Source organism: Schistocerca gregaria, chromosome 4, assembly GCF_023897955.1.
Source record: "Schistocerca gregaria isolate iqSchGreg1 chromosome 4, iqSchGreg1.2, whole genome shotgun sequence".
Lineage (NCBI taxonomy): Eukaryota > Metazoa > Arthropoda > Insecta > Orthoptera > Acrididae > Schistocerca > Schistocerca gregaria.
The window spans coordinates 310,922,613-310,940,708 of record NC_064923.1 but is presented as its reverse complement, the minus strand read 5'-3'; the positions used below and the strand labels follow the sequence as shown (position 1 = coordinate 310,940,708).

General features: G+C 39.3%; 1 protein-coding gene across 1 annotated transcript in view; it reads right to left on the bottom strand.

Annotated features, from left to right (window-relative positions):
- Positions 1-18,096, bottom strand: part of LOC126267842 (trypsin-1-like) — a 43,482-nt gene that overhangs the window by 5,594 nt on the left and 19,792 nt on the right. Inside the window, exon 5 of the mRNA XM_049973148.1 lies at positions 10,490-10,603. Coding sequence (XP_049829105.1) covers positions 10,490-10,603 — 114 coding nt within the window. The remainder of the gene's footprint in view (positions 1-10,489; positions 10,604-18,096) is intronic.

The window sequence follows — 18,096 nt, the reverse complement described above, 5'->3', positions numbered from 1 at the left end:
CAAGATTTCAGTCTGTCACACTCCTCATGCTACTACCAAACAATCATATATTTAACAATAAACGTAAAAATAATTATTATTTACAATTAACCTGAAGAATGTGAACGAATTTATCTTCTGAGAATTGCGAGATCCTTCAAGAAAAGGCTACAGGGTTATTGTCGATGAAGGTCAATTGCAATTTTTGCCATTAATTCTTCCTTGGTAAGTGGCTCACTGAAGAATGATAGCTTTATTATTTCTCTGGATATCATTTGCGTGCTTATATTCTGTCCCCCATTAAATACTGAAATAACTTAAATGAATGGCAGTAATTTGTTTCCGCAGTGAATTACTTACAACAAAATCCCCACTCCGGAGATTTCAAATGATGATCAGATACCACAAACTATATTTAAACAAATAAACTTCTATGTAACGTTACGTTACTACTGTGTGACGTCATAGTGTATATTTCAAAACGGGTGTACCGTTCTGCTGGCAGAAATATTATAGTAAGCTAAAAAAGTATTGGGCATTTCCTGTAAATCCTCCACCTTCCACTGCTGTTTACAGTTTTGTCTGGTTTTCACTAAAGACAACAAATTTCTGTTGTAAGATATATGTAAATGTCATATTTTCAAATGTTAAATAGTTTCTACAATGCATTGCTTAATATCAAATACTTTACTGCTTGTGCCTTTGGAAGCACACTGACAAGTGATCACGTCCATACATTACTATTTACTGCTATTTTGTGCAGCTGAGGAGAGAATGAAGCTGTCTCAACCACTCTGACAGGTCCCTACCTTTGTGTAACCGTCTCCAACATAATATACCTGTACGCCAGTAACCGCCTCGCCATAGGTAGGAGAACAACCCCAAGCATCACGCAGGCAACAGGTAAGAGAAAAATACTGGCTCCATGGCAGTTATAAAACCAGAGAGCAACTGGAGAATCTACAGAATGCCTACGTGCTGACATTAATCAGACGATAACCTCCAGAAGCAGAGGATCGATAAGACGGGCACGAAGCCATCAGTCGAAACACCCAGCAGGAAAGAAAGCAATCTTATTACCTACTCTCATAATAACTTTTATTACATGTCTCTCTAATTACGGAGAACGTAATTAATAAGACAGGTGATTCATGTGAAAGGTTTCCGACGTGGGTGTGGCCGCGCGACGGGAATTATTAGGCTTTGAATGCGGAATTATAGTGAGACTTCCCATTTCGTCAGTTTTTAGGAAATTCAGTGTTTCGAGATCCACAGTGTAAAGAGCTTGGAGAGAATACTCACTACGGTGCCATGGAAAACGCAGTGAATGACGGCCTTCACTTAACGACTGAGAGCAGCAGCGTCTGCGTACAGTTGTTAGTGTTAACAGACAAGCAACGCGGAGTGAAATAACTGCAGAAGTCAATGAGGTACGTACGATGAACGTATCCGCGAGGACAGTGTAGTGAAATTTGGCTTTAATTGGCTATGGCAGCAGACGACCGATGCGGGAGCCTTTGCTAGCAGCACGCTAACGCCTTCAGCGCCTCTCCTGGGCCGTTCCGTAGGTAAACCACAACGGAGGGGTATCTGTTGAGAGGCCAAACAAACGTGTGGTTCCTGAATAGGGCAGCAGCCTTTTCAGTAGTTGCAGGGGCAAAAGTCTGGATGATTGACTGATCTGGCCTTGTAACACTAACCAAAACGGTCTTGCTGTGCTGGTACTGCGAACGGCTGAAAGCAAGGGGAAACTGCAACCGTAATTTTTCCCGAGAGCATGCAGCTTTACTGTATGGTTAAATGGTGATGGCGTCCTCTTGGGTAAATATTTCGGAGGTAAAATAGTCCCTCATTCGGATCTCCGGGCGGGAACTACTCAAGAGGACGTCGTTATCAAGAGAAAGAAAATGGCATTCTGCGGATCGGAGTGTGGAATGTCAGATGCCTTAATCGGGCAGGTAGGTTAGAAAATTTAAAAAAGGGAAATGGATAGGTTAAAGTTAGATACAGTGGGAATTAGTCAATTTCGGTGGCAGGAGGAACAAGACTTTTGGTCAGGTGAATACAGGGTTATAAATACAAAATCAAATAGGGGTAATACAGGAGTAGGTTTAATAATGAATAAGAAAAAGAGGACTGCGGGCAAGCTACTACAAAAAGCATAGTGAACGCATTATTGTGGCCACGATAGACACAAAGCCCACGCCTACTACATTAGTACAAGTTTATATGCCAACTAGCTCTGCAGATAATGAAGAAATTGATGAAATGTATGATGAGATAAAAGAAATTATTCAGGTAGTGAAGGGAGACCAAAATTTAATAATGATGGGTGACTGGAATTCGAGAGTAGGAAAAGGGAGAGAAGGAAACATAGCAGGTGAATATGGGTTGGGGGAAAGAAATGAAACATGAAGCCATCTGGTAAAATTTTGCGCAGACCATAATTTAATCATTGCTAACACTTGGTTCAAGAATCATAAAATAAGGTTGTACACATGGAAGAATACTGGAAATACTAGAAGGTATCAGATAGATTATATAATGGTAAGACAGAGATTTAGGAACCAGTTATTAAATTGTAAGACATCTCCAGGGGCAGATGTGGACTCTGACCACAAGCTATTGGTTATGAACTGTAGATTAAAACTGAAGAAACTGCAAAAAGGTGGGAATTTAAGTAGATGGGACCTGGACAAACTGACTAAACCAGAGGTTGTACAGAGTTTCAGGGAGAGCATAAGGGAACAATTGTCACAAATGGGAGAAAGAGATACAGTAGAAAAAGAATGGGTAGCTCTAAGGGATGAAGTAGTGAAGGCAGCAGAAGATGAAGTAGGTAAAAAGACGAGGGCTAGTAAAAATCCTTGCGTAACAGAAGAAATATTTAATTTAACTGATGGAAGGAGAAAATATAAAAATGCAGTAAATGAAGCAGGCAAAAAGGAATATAAACGTCTCAAAAATGAGATCGACAGGAAGTGCAAAATAGCTAAGCAGGTATGGCTAGAGGACAAATGTAAGGATGTAGAGGCTTATCTCACTAGGGGCAAGAAGATAATGCCTACCGGAAAATTAAAGAGACCTTTGGAGAAAAGAGAATCATTTGTACGGCTATCAAGAGCTCGGATGGAAATCCAGTTCTAAGCAAAGAAGGGAAATCAGAAAGGTGGAAGGAGTATATAGAGGGTTCATACAAGGGTGGCGTACTTGAGGACAATATTCTGGAAACAGAGGAGAATGTAGATGAAGACTAAATGGGAGATAGTATTCTGCGTGCAGAGTTTGACAGAGCTCTGAAAGACCTGAGTCGAAACAAGGCCCCTGGAGTAGACAACATTCCATTAGAACTACTGACAGCCTTGGGAGAGCCAGTCCTGACAAAACTCTACCATCTGGTGAGCAAGATGTATGAGACAGGCGAAATACCCCCATACTTCAAGAAGAATATAATAATCCCCATCCCAAAGAAATCAGGTGTTGCCAGATGTGAAAATTACCGAACAATCAGTTTAATAAGCCAGGGCTACAAAATACTAACGCGAATTCTTTACAGACGAATGGAAAAACTAGTAGAAGCCGACCTCGGGGAAGATCAGTTTGGATTCCGTAGAAATATTGGAACACGTGAGGCAATACTGATCTTACGACTTATCTTAGAAGAAAGATTAAGGAAAGGCAAACCTACATTTCTAGCATTTGTAGACTTAGAGAAAGCTTTTGTCAATGTTGACTGGAATACTCTCTTTCAAATTCTAAAGGTGGCAGGGGTAAAATACAGGGAGCGAAAGGCTATTTACAATTTGTACAGAAACCAGATGGCAGTTATAAGAGTCGAGGGACATGAAAGGGAAGCAGCGGCTGGGAAGGGAGTGGGACAATGTTGTAGCCTCTCCCCGATGTTATTCAATCTGTATATCGAGCAAGCAGTAAAGGAAACAAAAGAAAAAATCGGAGTAGGTGTTAAAATCCCTGGAGAAGAAATAAAAATTTTGAGGTTCGCCGATGACATTGTAATTCTATCAGAGACAGCAAAGGACTTGGAAGAGCAGTTGAACCTGAATGAACAGTGTCTTGAAAGGAGGATACAAGACGAACATCAAAAAAAGCAAAACGAGGATAATGGAATATAGTCGAATTAAGTTGGGTGATTCTGAGGGAATTAGGTTAGGAAAAGAGACACTTAAAATAGTACAGGAGTTTTGTTATTTGGGGAGCAAAATAACTGATGATGGTCGAAGTAGAGAGGATATAAAATGTAGACTGGCAATGACAAGGAAAGCGTTTCTGAAGAAGAGAAATTTGTTAACATCGAGTATAGATTTAAGTGTCAGGAAGTCGTTTCTGAAAGTATTTGTGTGGGGTGTAGCCATGTATGGAAGTGAAACATGACCGATAAATAGTTTGGACAAGAAAATAATAGAAGTTTTCGAAATGTGGTGCTACAGAATAATGCTGAAGATTAGATGGGTAGATCACGTAACTAATGAGGAGGTATTAAATAGAATTGGGGAGAAGAGGCGTTTGTGGCACAACTTGACAAGAAGAAGGTACCGGTTGGTAGGGCATGTTCTGAGGCATCAAGGGATCACAAATTTAGCATTGGATGGCAGTGTGGAGGGTCAAATTCGTATAGGGAGACCAAGAGATGAATACACTATGCAGATTCAGAAGGATGCAGGTTGCAGTGAATACTGGGAGATGAAGAATCTTGCGCAGGATAGAGTAGCATGGAGAGCTGCATCAAACCATTCTCAGGACTGAAGACCACAACAACAACATCGCATGGCTTTTGGACCTCCGTTTAAAGTCCCAATTTGCACGTACTGGGAGAGAATACCACAGCATTCATAACAATAATAATAATAATAATAATAATAATAATAATGAATATTACAAATCACACTGCTCTAATCTAACATTACCACACCTGGTTAGTGGTCTTGCGCCTGTCAGCAACGTTTTCTTTCTTCTTCCTTCTTTCTTGTAGGAGAGAATGGATTGTAAATGCAAATAGTTAATTTGGGAAAAAAAGTAAACACGTAGCACAACTTATGTGTGAGACTTGTATCACTCGTGTTAACAATCGCATCCTATTTTATAGATAAACCTTGGATTAGGAATAACAGTACCATTTCCCTGGTAATCTTCCTGCCACATATAGTACTTGTGGTTTGATATTAATTAACCAAACAGCTGCATTTGTTAAACAATCGCAACAAAAACTTGTATTATACTCTTGAAGCTGATGCAATAGCCACGCACTTGCTCCATTACAACAAGAATTTTAGCGTCACCCAACTCTGGTTTGTATGATGCGTTCGTATGTTACTTATATCCCCTCTAATTGGTTTCCAGTTTTTGCCTGGTAAATTTTTTATATTTTTACCATTTTCCTTATGTTTCTATTTTTTCCCTATTTTTCATTATTTTACATATTTTCCCATATATTTATCCATATTTTATTCAAAGATGCACAACAATATTTATGCTCTTATTGCATATCCCATCAAGTTTCTTTAGCATCATTAATTGTTTGGATCCCTTGAAAATGGCAGAGGGATTCTATAACGTGACTGCAAAATCACTTGTTCCGCTTTTGCTCCAAATGATAACCCAAAACGAAACCTTCCATCACCACATAATGCTAACTATCAAACACAAATCTTATATGCGCTAAAGCACACATACTAAATTATGTGAACTGCTGAATTTATGAGATACAGTTTTACACCTACTGATTCTTAAAAAAAAATCACCATGACCACCCAACAATGATGACATCCGTATTTACTTTCTCATATGTTAATAACACAGAATACAGTCCATCTACTGCTGCAAAAGCTTAACTTACTTTTCATATTGTAAAACAAATAGGTGAATTGCTCTATTTTGTGTGTCGGTTTCTCAGAGAATTCACTGTTTCGCATACATTCGGGACGCGGTTCGGAAGTACATCTACCTGTGGTAAGTACAGGGTGGTGTTTGAAGATGGATCCATCTGATTTAGATCCAGGATAAAATTTGGAGTGGATGAACCGGCATTAAGTCCAGGATAATATTCAGGGTCTGTCTGCCAGTGTTATGCCCAGGATACTGTTTGCGGTTGGTCCCCAAGTGTTATGTCTCAGTAGATCTGTGGATGTCGGGGCTTGGGGCCAACACATAAAACAGTATAATAGAGCTATGTTTGCTTACAATAACTCTAGCTCCATGAACATTATCATTGTTTCCTTCTATCAGATATATATTGTAAGCTTGCAGTATATGTATGAAGCTCGGCCAGCTGTAGACGGAATATATTGTGCTATAAACATACAAGAAAGAACAAATTGATTTCAACGTTGTTAGGTAGTCACAGAGTGATATATTTGTAATAATCAGTAGGTATAAAGCTGTATTTAAGATATCTAAAGTCTTAAATGCATTTTGGTATTTGTTGTAGCTTACATGATAATTGGCTTCTTAAGTTAGCCTTATGTGTAGATGGAGATTCTATTTCTTGATTACCATTTACAGGAAGAGGAAGAACAAGTGTTCTTGCAGACACTATTTGGCTTGGCTTAGGGTTGCAAATCACTAATGGATGCTAAAGAACCTTGGTAGGGTATGAAACAAGAGCATGAATATCCTTGTACCTCCACACCTACAAATGGATAAAAGATGTGGAAAATGTGGATAAAAAACGAAAATTTTGAATATATAGGAAAAGTATGAGAAAATAAGGAGTATGATGACAATATCTATCCGAAATAGGAATACAGGATGTTCTGTATTTATACAGAGGGAGTAATCGAAATTTTCAGCACAAGCATTTTATGTGCAGGATATCAATGACGCTACATATGGAGGTGAATAATACCGCACACACCCTTAAAAAACATTATAAAGAGGCTGTCACCAGGATTCCTGTCAGAAATGACCTTTTGCGATGCAAACTACCCCACATGCCAACTGCATGTAGTTCCCGGCTAACATTTGCTAGGAAATGAGTTGCGATGGAACTAGCCACTCACCGCAAAAGTTCCTGCCGCGTTTGAAACCTATTGTCTTTGATAAGGTATGATACTCATGTCTGATCCCTGTTGGGTAGGAAGTAACACATTGGTTGACTATTCTAGACACGTACGCCCTCGGAATTTCAACAGAAGACGACAGCGCGCAGCATCTGTCTAACCTTTCCGTGCTTACTAAATAAACCTGTAACGCGCTGCTCTTAAGTCTTATTTCATGGGCAGCTCTAAATACAGTATCTCCTTTCTGCCATTCTGTCATGTCACCGCGTCGACCCCTCTTCATGCACTAACTCCATACGAATGACTGACACATAAACACTACATCACTTTGGTGACTTACATTAGCGATAGACAGTCACATAATCGATGGTACTTCTACGCCATCTATAGAACTACATAGTAACAAGTGTGCTCTTTCAGGAGGCGGCTTTGTGTGGGACTGATGACCTAGCCGTTTAGTCCCATAGCCCCCTCAATCAATCAATCGGTCAAGGAGTTGACTAATACTTTTTCGGCGAGATATGGGTCCTCTGTTTCCAAGCACAACAAAATACAGATTATTCCAAGTTATTCACTGAAATATTTTTCGTATACTAAATTTATCGTTATTGTTTTTTTGAGTATTTGGAATGAGCTGAATGTAGTATGAACTTACAAAATTAACAATGAGTACAACAACATGGAAATATTTAAAAACTTGTTGTTAAATATTATTGAGAATTCCTGCTTTTAGTATCTCCTCAGTTGGATTTGGATATCCCGAAATAACACGTCGGACCTCATTCTGCTCTGCGTAGTCCAGCAGTTCTACATGGCATGGACTCCACAACGCTTTGGAAGTCCCCTGCAGAAATATTGAGCCGTGCTGCCTCTATAACCGTCCATATTTGTGAAAGTGTAGCCTTATGTGCACAGACTGACCACTCGATTATGTCCCAAAAGTTGTCGATTGTATTCATGGAGAGCGATCTCTCTGGCCAAATCATTCCCTCTAATTGTTCAGAATGTTCTTCAAGCCAACCTCGAACAACAGTTGCTTGGTGACATGGTGCATTCTCATCCATAAAAATTCCATCGGTGTTTGGGAATGGTGCCGCGCAGGATTAGCCGAGCGGTCTGAGGCGCTGCAGTCGTGGGCTGTGCGGCTGGTCCCGGCGGAGGTTCGAGTCCTCCCTCGGGCATGGGTGTGTGTATTTGTCCTTAGGATAATTTAGGTTAAGTAGTGTGTAAGCTTAGGGACTGATGACCTTAGCAGTTAAGTCCCATAAGATTTCACACACACACTTTTGGCAATGGCTGAAATTCGTCTCTTAGTAGCCTAACATACCCGCTTCCAGTCAATAATCGGTTCAGTTGGATCAGAGGAATCAGTCCATTCCATGTAAATACAGTGGAGCCACCACCATCTTGCACATTACCTTGAGTCCATGGCTTTGTGGGTTCTGCGCCACACTCGAACCCTACAATCAGCTCTTACCAACTGTAATCGCGACTCATCTCACGAGGCCACGGTTTTCCGGTCATCTAGGGTGCAACTGGTATGGTCGCAAGCTCAGTAGAGGCGCGCCAAGCAATGTTATGCTGTTAGCAAAGGCACTCACGTTGGTCATCTGCTGCCACAGCCCATCAACGGCAAATTTCGCCGCACTATTCTATTCGATATGTTTGTCGTGTCTCACATTGATTTATGCGGTTATTCCAGGCAGTGTTGTTTGTCTGTTAGCTCTGCCAACTCCACGCAAACGCCGCTGCTCTCCGTAGTTCAGTACAGGCCGTAGGCATTGTGTTGTCCGTTGTGAGAGGTATTCCGTGATATGTAGTATTCTCGGCACACTCTTTACACTGTGGGTCTCGGGATACTGAATTCCTTAGATTGGATTAGATTAGATTAATACTAGTTCCATGGATCATGAATACGATATTTCGTAATGATGTGGAACGAGTCAAATTTTCCAATACATGACATAATTAAGTGAATTTAACAACATAATTAAATAATATACCAGCTTTTTTGTTTTTTATTTTTTTAATGTTTTTTATTTGTTTTTTTTTTCTTTTTTTAATTTATATGTAAAAATTCCTCTATAGAGTAGATGGAGTTGTCATTCAGAAATTCTTTTAATTTCTTCTTAAATACTTGTTGGTTATCTGTCATACTATTGATATTATTTGGTAAGTGACCAAAGACTTTAGTGGCAGTATAATTCACCCCTTTCTGTGCCAAGGTTAGATTTAAACTTGAAGAGTGAAGATCATCCTTCCTCCTAGTATTGTAGTTACGCACACTGCTATTACTTTTGAATTGGGTTTGGTTTTAATTACAAATTTCATAAGAGAGTATATATACTAAGAAGCTACTGTGAATATCCCTAGATCCTTAAATAAATTTCCGAAATGCAATATCGCATGTTTCTAGCTAGAACTATCATTCCGCATTCAAAGTTTGTTAGTTCCTGTCGTGTGGCCATAACAACGTCGCAAATCTTTTCATATGAATCACCTGAGTACAAATGACATCTCCGCTAATGCATTGCCCTTTCATACACTGTGTACGCGTTACTACCGCCATCTGTGGAGGATCATATCGCTATGCCATGACTTTTGCCACTTCAGAGTATAGTACTTTCAACTGGAAAAATACAATAGCAGGTTGATCTGTCTTTGCTGTTATCCAGACGGATCCTTCACATTAAGATTCACCAAACTCTTCGTAACTCGTGCTCAAACTGGTCTCCTAAATTCTGATATGATTCTGTGCTTGTTGGCAGACGGTTGTTCGGGAGATACTGTTGACCCATTTTCCGTGTCAAACCGTTGACTTAGTACATTTAGTTTATATGCTGTTTTTCTACCTGTCTGCGTTTCCTACACATTGTGATTCTCATTATGGCGTGTGTCCCACGTGGCCTCCAGCTGTTTTCTCCACCTGAATTGCAATGCATTTACGGATTTGTACGTACACATTTTATTTATTTTACTGTTTGACCCGTTAAGTTCCCCTCATGTGAGTCATACTGCCTTGGTGCATCCTTCCGTGATTTTGGTGTGGGACGGGTGCGGACGACGCGCTTGTTGCCACGGATACCAGCCGTAGAGAGTCTCCAGGGTAATAACTCTGTTGTTACCATGTGACTGAAGTTACTGTCACGAGAAATTCTACCTCGATGATAAGTCAAAGGCGCTACAGCTAATCGTTCTTCTTCTCCTGTTCCACATCATTTTACCTGAGCTTCCAGTGGACGGGGAGACTGAAAACCGAAATGTTTTGTCCCTTTAACTGGATAATTGTTATCATCGTTAACTATGACTGTACCGTTCAGAACAGTATCTAGACAGAGTTATGTAATACAGCTTTTGTGATAACGCTGTGAGATGGTAACACAGTGAGATGCGGTGCAACAGTAAGTCATAGAAATCCGTTCTGTTTTTCTCCTACGTACAGTATTTCACCAACACTTCATTTCAGTTACACTTGTGACTTGACACTGGCTCACCTCTGTAGCTCCCCATCCGACCACAGTGGCTACGGTCCCGTTAGGAGTCTGCTGTCCCTGTTCCGGTAGAGGGACGGGCTGTACTGTGGGTCCTAAGGTGAGAGGCTGCACCAGCTGAAAGCAGTCAAAAGAATCACCGTTATTACACTTTCCATTCTGTTGCTAGTACGGTGAGGATGTGCGGGCATTATAAAGAGGAACTGAGTACGTGGAGTGTACACTCGTGTAACTCTTAGGTTAGTGCAAAACCTTTTCCTGATGGACTGAATTTCTGTGGCATGAATTTCAAGTCTCTTTAGAACAGAAGTAATGCAAGCAATTGTGACGTCTAAGTATTTGTGTTTGCATTGGTGGTGATGCTGACGCAACGGCAAGCAGCCTACACATCCTGAAGAGCACTTTGGGAACCACAAAGATTTAAGTCCCTATAAGGACTGGTCATCAACAATATTGTTACATACCTCCATCCGGTGACACACTTATCAATGCTCAGAATTTGGCGCAAAGTCTGCTGATCAACCTAATGCTGGTGATGAAAGTCTCTTCAACAAGATTCGAACCTGCTATATCTGTGTACAGCGTCACTCCACAAGAGCATAAGATCACCTTCCGAAATATCTGGGAGACATTTTTCATGATTATTCCCATTTTGGACTTAGAAACTCGGTTGTTTGAAAATGGATTCCCCACCAGTTCTTAAGGGTCACAGTATGGTATTCAGTTATATTCAGCAAATATTCATACCAATAATTCATACAGCATTTGAACAGGAGTCACTAAACAGGATAGAATATTCCACAATTTTTGAAGTACATAATGATGTAAACTTGAACTGGGAAAAACATGTTATGGAGCTACTCACACAATTAAATTCAGCTTCTTTTGTTCTTTGTATAATTTCAGTCTCGAAAACAAGCGAATCAGTCCCATGACATGTTTTGCCAATTTCCACATAATAATACATTATGCAATGATTTTATACGGTAACTCTATAGAGTACTGATTACGCAAAAGTGGCCAATGAGAATAATATGTAGGCACCTCTTCCGGTGTTAGGAATTTCATCTGGACCTTCATAGTACCTCTATTCGCTAATGAACTTCGTCATAAATAATCTACGAAAATTTTAGAAGAATAGTGATGTCCATACCTACAACGCTAAAAGAAAAAATGGTATTTATTACTCATTATCAAAGCTGTCAGTGGCTGAGAAAGTAGTGTAACAAGGATCAACAATTTTTTTTATGGTTTTTCCGATAATATAAAATGTCTGCCTGGTAGCAACACAATTTATAAATCGAATCTAAAATAATTTCATCTGGACGTTCCTTCTGTTCCAGTGACAAATTTTTATTTAAGAACTAGCAGCCAATAAAGAAACAGCTGGTTTACAAGGATACTTCAATGAGTAGAACTGAGAAATATATACGCTCGTTACTGTTAGAACTAATCATGTACACACATACTGTCCACTGACTGGATCTACACCATTTCCATTAACAAATCGTTCAAACAATGAATGGAATTTCTAGCTATGTAGCTAAGTACCTAGTATGCATATATTTTGAAAAATAAAATACTGGCGTGAAAGCAGATAACCCTTGATGGGAATGTCGTTCGTTATTTGACATGAAAATATACGGCGTGAATAGCCTGTTTATGAGGTGTATGTGCTGTGAAGTGTTGTGCGCTTCTACGCATGATGTTACCTGCTAGTTAAGAAAATTTAAAAGAGTTCAGAGGAGACCATAGACGTATTGTAGGAGTCCAGTTCAACCCTTAAGAAAAATATGAGACCAGGCAATTCTATGATCCTCAAAATAACAAATATAAAAACTAATTAGCTGAAAAATGTAATTGAAGTCATTGAAGTGTGTGGAGCCAGTTCTCTACGAAAGGTAGAGCTTTTACAGTTTCAGAACAATAGCACGTAAATTAACAGACGATTGTATTCTCTTATTATGTGGCATCTGAAAATACGGCATTGAAACACGTTGCAAGAATACTAATGCAACACATGTGCAATACAATGTGTATATAGTGTGCATGTTTTTATTGTCTACATCCAAGTGGTGCACATAATTAGCGTCACATAGTGCATCGAAACCCAAGTCAGCGATCAACTATTTACAACATAGGACCAAAGTAAGTCGAGATCTGACATTACTTGCTTAGTACAATAGATACTGTAATACTTTAAGGACATTCATTAAAATTTCCAGAATTTTGCATGTCCTAACAGAAAAAATAATACCAATAGCAAGAGTAAAACTATATAGAACTGTGTCAAACAAGAGACAGAACAGCCAGGTCGTATTCAAAACTCCCTAACAAACTAAATTAACAATGTTGTGTCTTAACAATATCCAAGTTGCAAGTACTTTTAACAATCACATTCCAAATGCAGCAACTATAGGAGTAAGTAGTTCAGCTGAAGAAGCAAGAGAACTTATTAAAGGCATCATTCCAGAAAATTTTAAAACTAAAAATACCACCAACATCCTTCAGTGAAATTACTATAATTCTAAATATTCTGAAAAACGAAAGCTCATGTAGGAATGATGGAAATCCAAAAAAATTGTGAAAAGTTATTGCAAGTTATTCAGTAATGTCCTTAATGATACAAGCAATATATCACTGCCACAGGAAATTCCTCCATGGAGGTTAAAATATACGGTTATTAAAACAACTGATAAGAAAGTGTTAAAACAGGCTTAAAAATTATGATCTAGTCTCGTTACCGGCATCTTTTTCCAAAATATTCGAAAAAGTAATGTTCTTAAGAGTATTTACACACTTCAGTGGAAACAATCTACTTAGCACAACACAGTTTCGAATCCCGAAAAGGTTGCTCGACTGAGGGTGCTATTTATACATTCACTCATCAAAGAGTACAAGCCTAAAATAATAGTATATCACGAGTTGGAATTTTTTGTGATCCTTCGAAAGCGTTTCATTTTGTAAATCAGGATACTCTCTTACAAAAACTCAAGTTTTATGGACTTGATGGCTTAACACATAGCTGGTTTGAACCATACTTAACAAACAGAATGCAAATAGTTGTGCTGAATAATTCAGACAATGTCGTAAAGGTGAAAATTTTAGAGACTGGGGAAAAAATCACAAATATTTGTCTCACACGATTAAGTTACTAGGTCCCTCCTATTCCTTATATATGTGAATCACCTTCCACTTAACATTCAACAAGCAAAATCTGGTACCTTTTGCAGACCATACCATTATTATCCCCCCCATGAACCATGGACCTTGCCGTTGGTGGGGAGGCTTCCGTGCCTCAGTGATACAGATAGCCGTACAGTAGGTGCAACCACAACGGAGGGATATCTGTTGAGAGGCCAGACAAACATGTGGTTCCTGAAGAGGGGCAGGAGCCTTTTCAGTAGTTGCAGGGGCAACAGTCTGGATGATTGACTTATCTGGCCTTGTAACAATAACCAAAACAGCCTTGCTGTGCTGGTACAGCGAACGGCTGAAAGCAAGGGGAAACTACAGCCGTAATTTTTCCCGAGGGCATGCAGCTTTACTGTATGATTAAATAATGATGGCATCCTCTTGGGTAAAATATTCCGGAGGTAAAATAGTCCCCCATTCGGATCTCCGGGCGCGGACTACTCAAGAGCATGTCATTATCAGGAGAAAGAAATCTGGCGTTCTACGGGTCGGAGTGTGGAATGCCAGATCCCTTAATCGGGCAGGTAGGTTAGAAAATTTAAAAAGGGAAATGGATAGGTTAAAGTTAGATATAGTGGGAATTAGTGAAGTTCGGTGGCAGGAGGAACAACACTTCTGGTCAGGTGACTACTGGGTTATAAACACAAAATCAAATAGGGGTAATGCAGGAGTAGGTTTAATAATGAATAGTAAAATAGGAATGAGGGTAAGCTACTACAAACAACATAGTGAACGCATTATTGTGGCCAAGATAGATACGAAGCCCACACCTACTACAGTAGTACAAGTTTATATGCCAACCAGCTCTGCAGATGACGAAGAAATTGAAGAAATGTATGATCAAATAAAAGAAATTATTCAGATAGTGAAGGGTGACGAAAATTTAATAGTCATGGGTGACTGGAATTCGGTAGTAGGAAAAGGGAGAGAAGGAAACGTAGTAGGTGAATATGGACTGGAGCAAAGAAATGAAAGAGGAAGCCGCCTGGTAGAATTTTGCAAAGAGCACAACTTAATCATAGGTAAAACTTGGTTCAAGAATCATAAAAGAAAGCTGTATACATGGAAGAAGCGTGGAGATACTGACAGGTTTTAGATATATTATATAATGGTACGACAGATATTTAGGAACCAGGTTTTAAATTGTAAGACATTTCCAGGGGCAGATGTGGACTCTGACCACAAGCTATTGCTTATGAACTATAGATTAAAACTGAAGAAACCGCAAAAAGGTGGGAATTTAAGGAGATGGGACCTGGATAAACTAAAAGAACCAGAGGTTGTACGGAGTTCCAAGGAGAGCATAAGGGAGCAATTGACAGGAATGGGGGAAAGAAATACAATAGAAGAAGAATGGGTAGCTTTGAGGGATGAAGTAGTGAAGGCAGCAGAGGATCAAGTAGGTAAAGAGACAAGGGCTAGTAGAAATCCTTGGGTAACAGAAGAAATATTGAATTTAATTAATGAAAGGAGAAAATATAAAAATGCAGGAAATGAAGCAGGCAAAATGGAATACAAACGTCTCAAAATGACATCGACAGGAAGTGCAAAATGGCTAAGCAGGGATGGATAGAGGACAAATGTAAGGATGTAGAGGCTTATCTCACTAGGGGTAAGATAGATACTGCCTACAGGAAAATTAAAGAGACCTTTGGAGAAAAGAGGACCACTTGTATGAATATTAAGAGCTCAGATTGCAACCCAGTTCTAAGGAAAGAAGGGAAAGCAGGAAGGTGGAAGGAGTATATAGAGGGTCTATACAAGGGCGATGTGCTTGAGGACAATATTATGGAAATGGAAGAGGATGTAGATGAAGATGAAATGGGAGATATTATACTGCGTGAAGAGTTTGACAGAGCACTGAAAGACCTGAGTCGAAACAAGGCCCCTGGAGTAGACAACATTCCATTGGAACTACTGACGGCCTTGGGAGAGCCAGTCCTGACAAAACTCTACCATCTGGTGAGCAAGATGTATGAGACAGGCGAAATACCCTCAGACTTCAAGAAGAATATAATAATTCCAATCCGAAAGAAAGCAGGTATTGACAGATGTGAAAATTACCGAACAATCAGTTTAATAAGTCACAGCTGCAAAATACTATCGCGAGTTCTTTGCAGACCAATGGAAAAACTAGTAGAAGCCGACGTCGGGGAAGATCAGTTTGGATTCCGTAGAAATAGTGGAATACGTGAGGCAATACTGACCCTACGACTTATCTTAGAAGCTAGACTAAGGAAGGGCAAACCTACGTTTCTAGCATTTGTAGACTTAGAGAAAGCTTTAGACAATGTTGACTGGAATACTCTCTTTCAAATTCTGAAGGTGGCACGGGTAAAATACAGGGAGCGAAAGGCTATTTACAATTTGTACAGAAACCAGATGGCAGTTATAGGAGTTGAGGGACATGAAAGGGAAGCAGTGATTGGGAAAGGAGTGTGACAGGGCTGTAGTCTATCCCCGATGTTATTCAATCTGTATATTGAGCAAGCAGTGAAGGAAACAAAAGAAAAATTCGTAGTAGGTATTAAAGTCCATGGAGAAGAATTAAGAACTTTGAGGTTCACCGATGACATCGTAATTCTGTCAGAGACAGCAAAGGACTTGGAAGAGCAGTTGAACGGAATGGATAGTGTCTTGAAAGGAGGATAGAAGATGACCATCAAAAAAAGCAAAACGAGGATAATGGAATGTAGTCGAATTAAGTCGGGTGATGCTGAGGGAATTAGATTAGGAAATGAGACACTTAAAGTAGTAAAGGAGTTTTGCTATTTGGGAAGCAAAATAACTGATGATGGGCGAAGTAGAGAGGATATAAAATGTAGACTGGCAATGGCAAGGAAAGCGTTTCTGAAGAAGAGAAATTTGTTAAAGTCGAGTATAGATTTAAGTGTCAGGAAGTCATTTCTGAAAGTATTTGTATGGGCTGTAGCCATGTTTGGAAGTGAATCATGGACGATAAATAGTTTGGACAAGAAGAGAATAGAAGCTTTCGAAATGTGGTGCTACAGAAGAATGCTGAAGATTAGATGGGTAGATCAAATAACTAATGAGGAAGTATTGAATCGGATTGGGGAGAAGAGAAGTTTGTGGCACAACTTCACCAGAAGAAGGGATCGGTTGGTAGAACATGTTCTGAGGCATCAAGGGATCACCAATTTAGTATTGGAGGGCAGCGTGGAGGGTAAAAATCGTAGAGGGAGACCAAGAGATGACTACACTAAGCAGATTCAGAAGGATGTAGGTTGCAGTAGGTACTGGGAGATGAAGAAGCTTGCACAGGATAGAGTATCATGGAGAGCTGCATCAAACCAGTTTCAGGACTGAAGACCACAACAACAACAACTGTTATTATAATAAATCCCATTACAGAAAAAGCAACAAAAGGGATGGTAAATGATATTTCCCAAAGAATTATTTAGTGATTCTCTGAAAATGGGCTCTACATAAATTTTGAAAAAAAACATGCTACATTTAGTTATGTAGAACAAATAGAGTAGTACAAACATTTGAAGTCAGTAAACAAGGTAGGTAGCTCCAAAGTTTCGTATGTACACATTTTTGTGAATTAGATGAAGCATATTACCGAACTTCTCAAACAGTTAATTTCAACTACTTTACTCTTAGTACAATTGCTAATCTTGGAATCAAACTTATCAACTTCTTGACATATTACACATATTTCCACCCAATAATGTAGTACAGAATAAATTTATGAGGTAATTCATCACTTACAAAACAAGTATTGATCGCACAAAAGCGAGCAGTAAGAATAATATGTGTTAACCCACGAACTTCATGTAGATACCTCTTCAAGGAACTAGGCACTTCAATTGCGCTGTCACAATACATATATTCGCTAATGAAATTCGCCATAAATAATCCATCACAAATTGAGAAGAACAATGATGTACATACCTAAAACACTAGAGGGAAAAATAACCTTTATTACCCATTGTTGAAGGTCCCAGTGGCTCAGAAAGGAGGTCAGCATGCAGAGGCAAAAAATTTTTGATAATTTTCCCAAAAACATAAAATGTATGACAGGTAGCAAAGCAAGTTTTAAATCTAATCTAAAATCATTTTATGTGGACTGCTCCTTTTCTTTCACTGACAAATGTTTATTCAACAACAACCAGCCAGTAAAAAAACAGTTAATATATAAGGGTGGTCGCATGGGAAGAACTGAAAAGTATATGCGTTCATCAATATGGAAACTAATCGTACAGACATATATTGTAAATTGACTGGATCCAAATCAGTTCCCTTAGAAAATCGTTCAAATGATTGATGGAAATTGTTACGACGTAGCTAGTACTCATATATTTAAAAAAATACAAGCGTGAAAGCAGATAGCCCTTGATGGGAATATCGTTCGTTATTTGACCTGAGAACATCCGCCGTGAACAGACTGT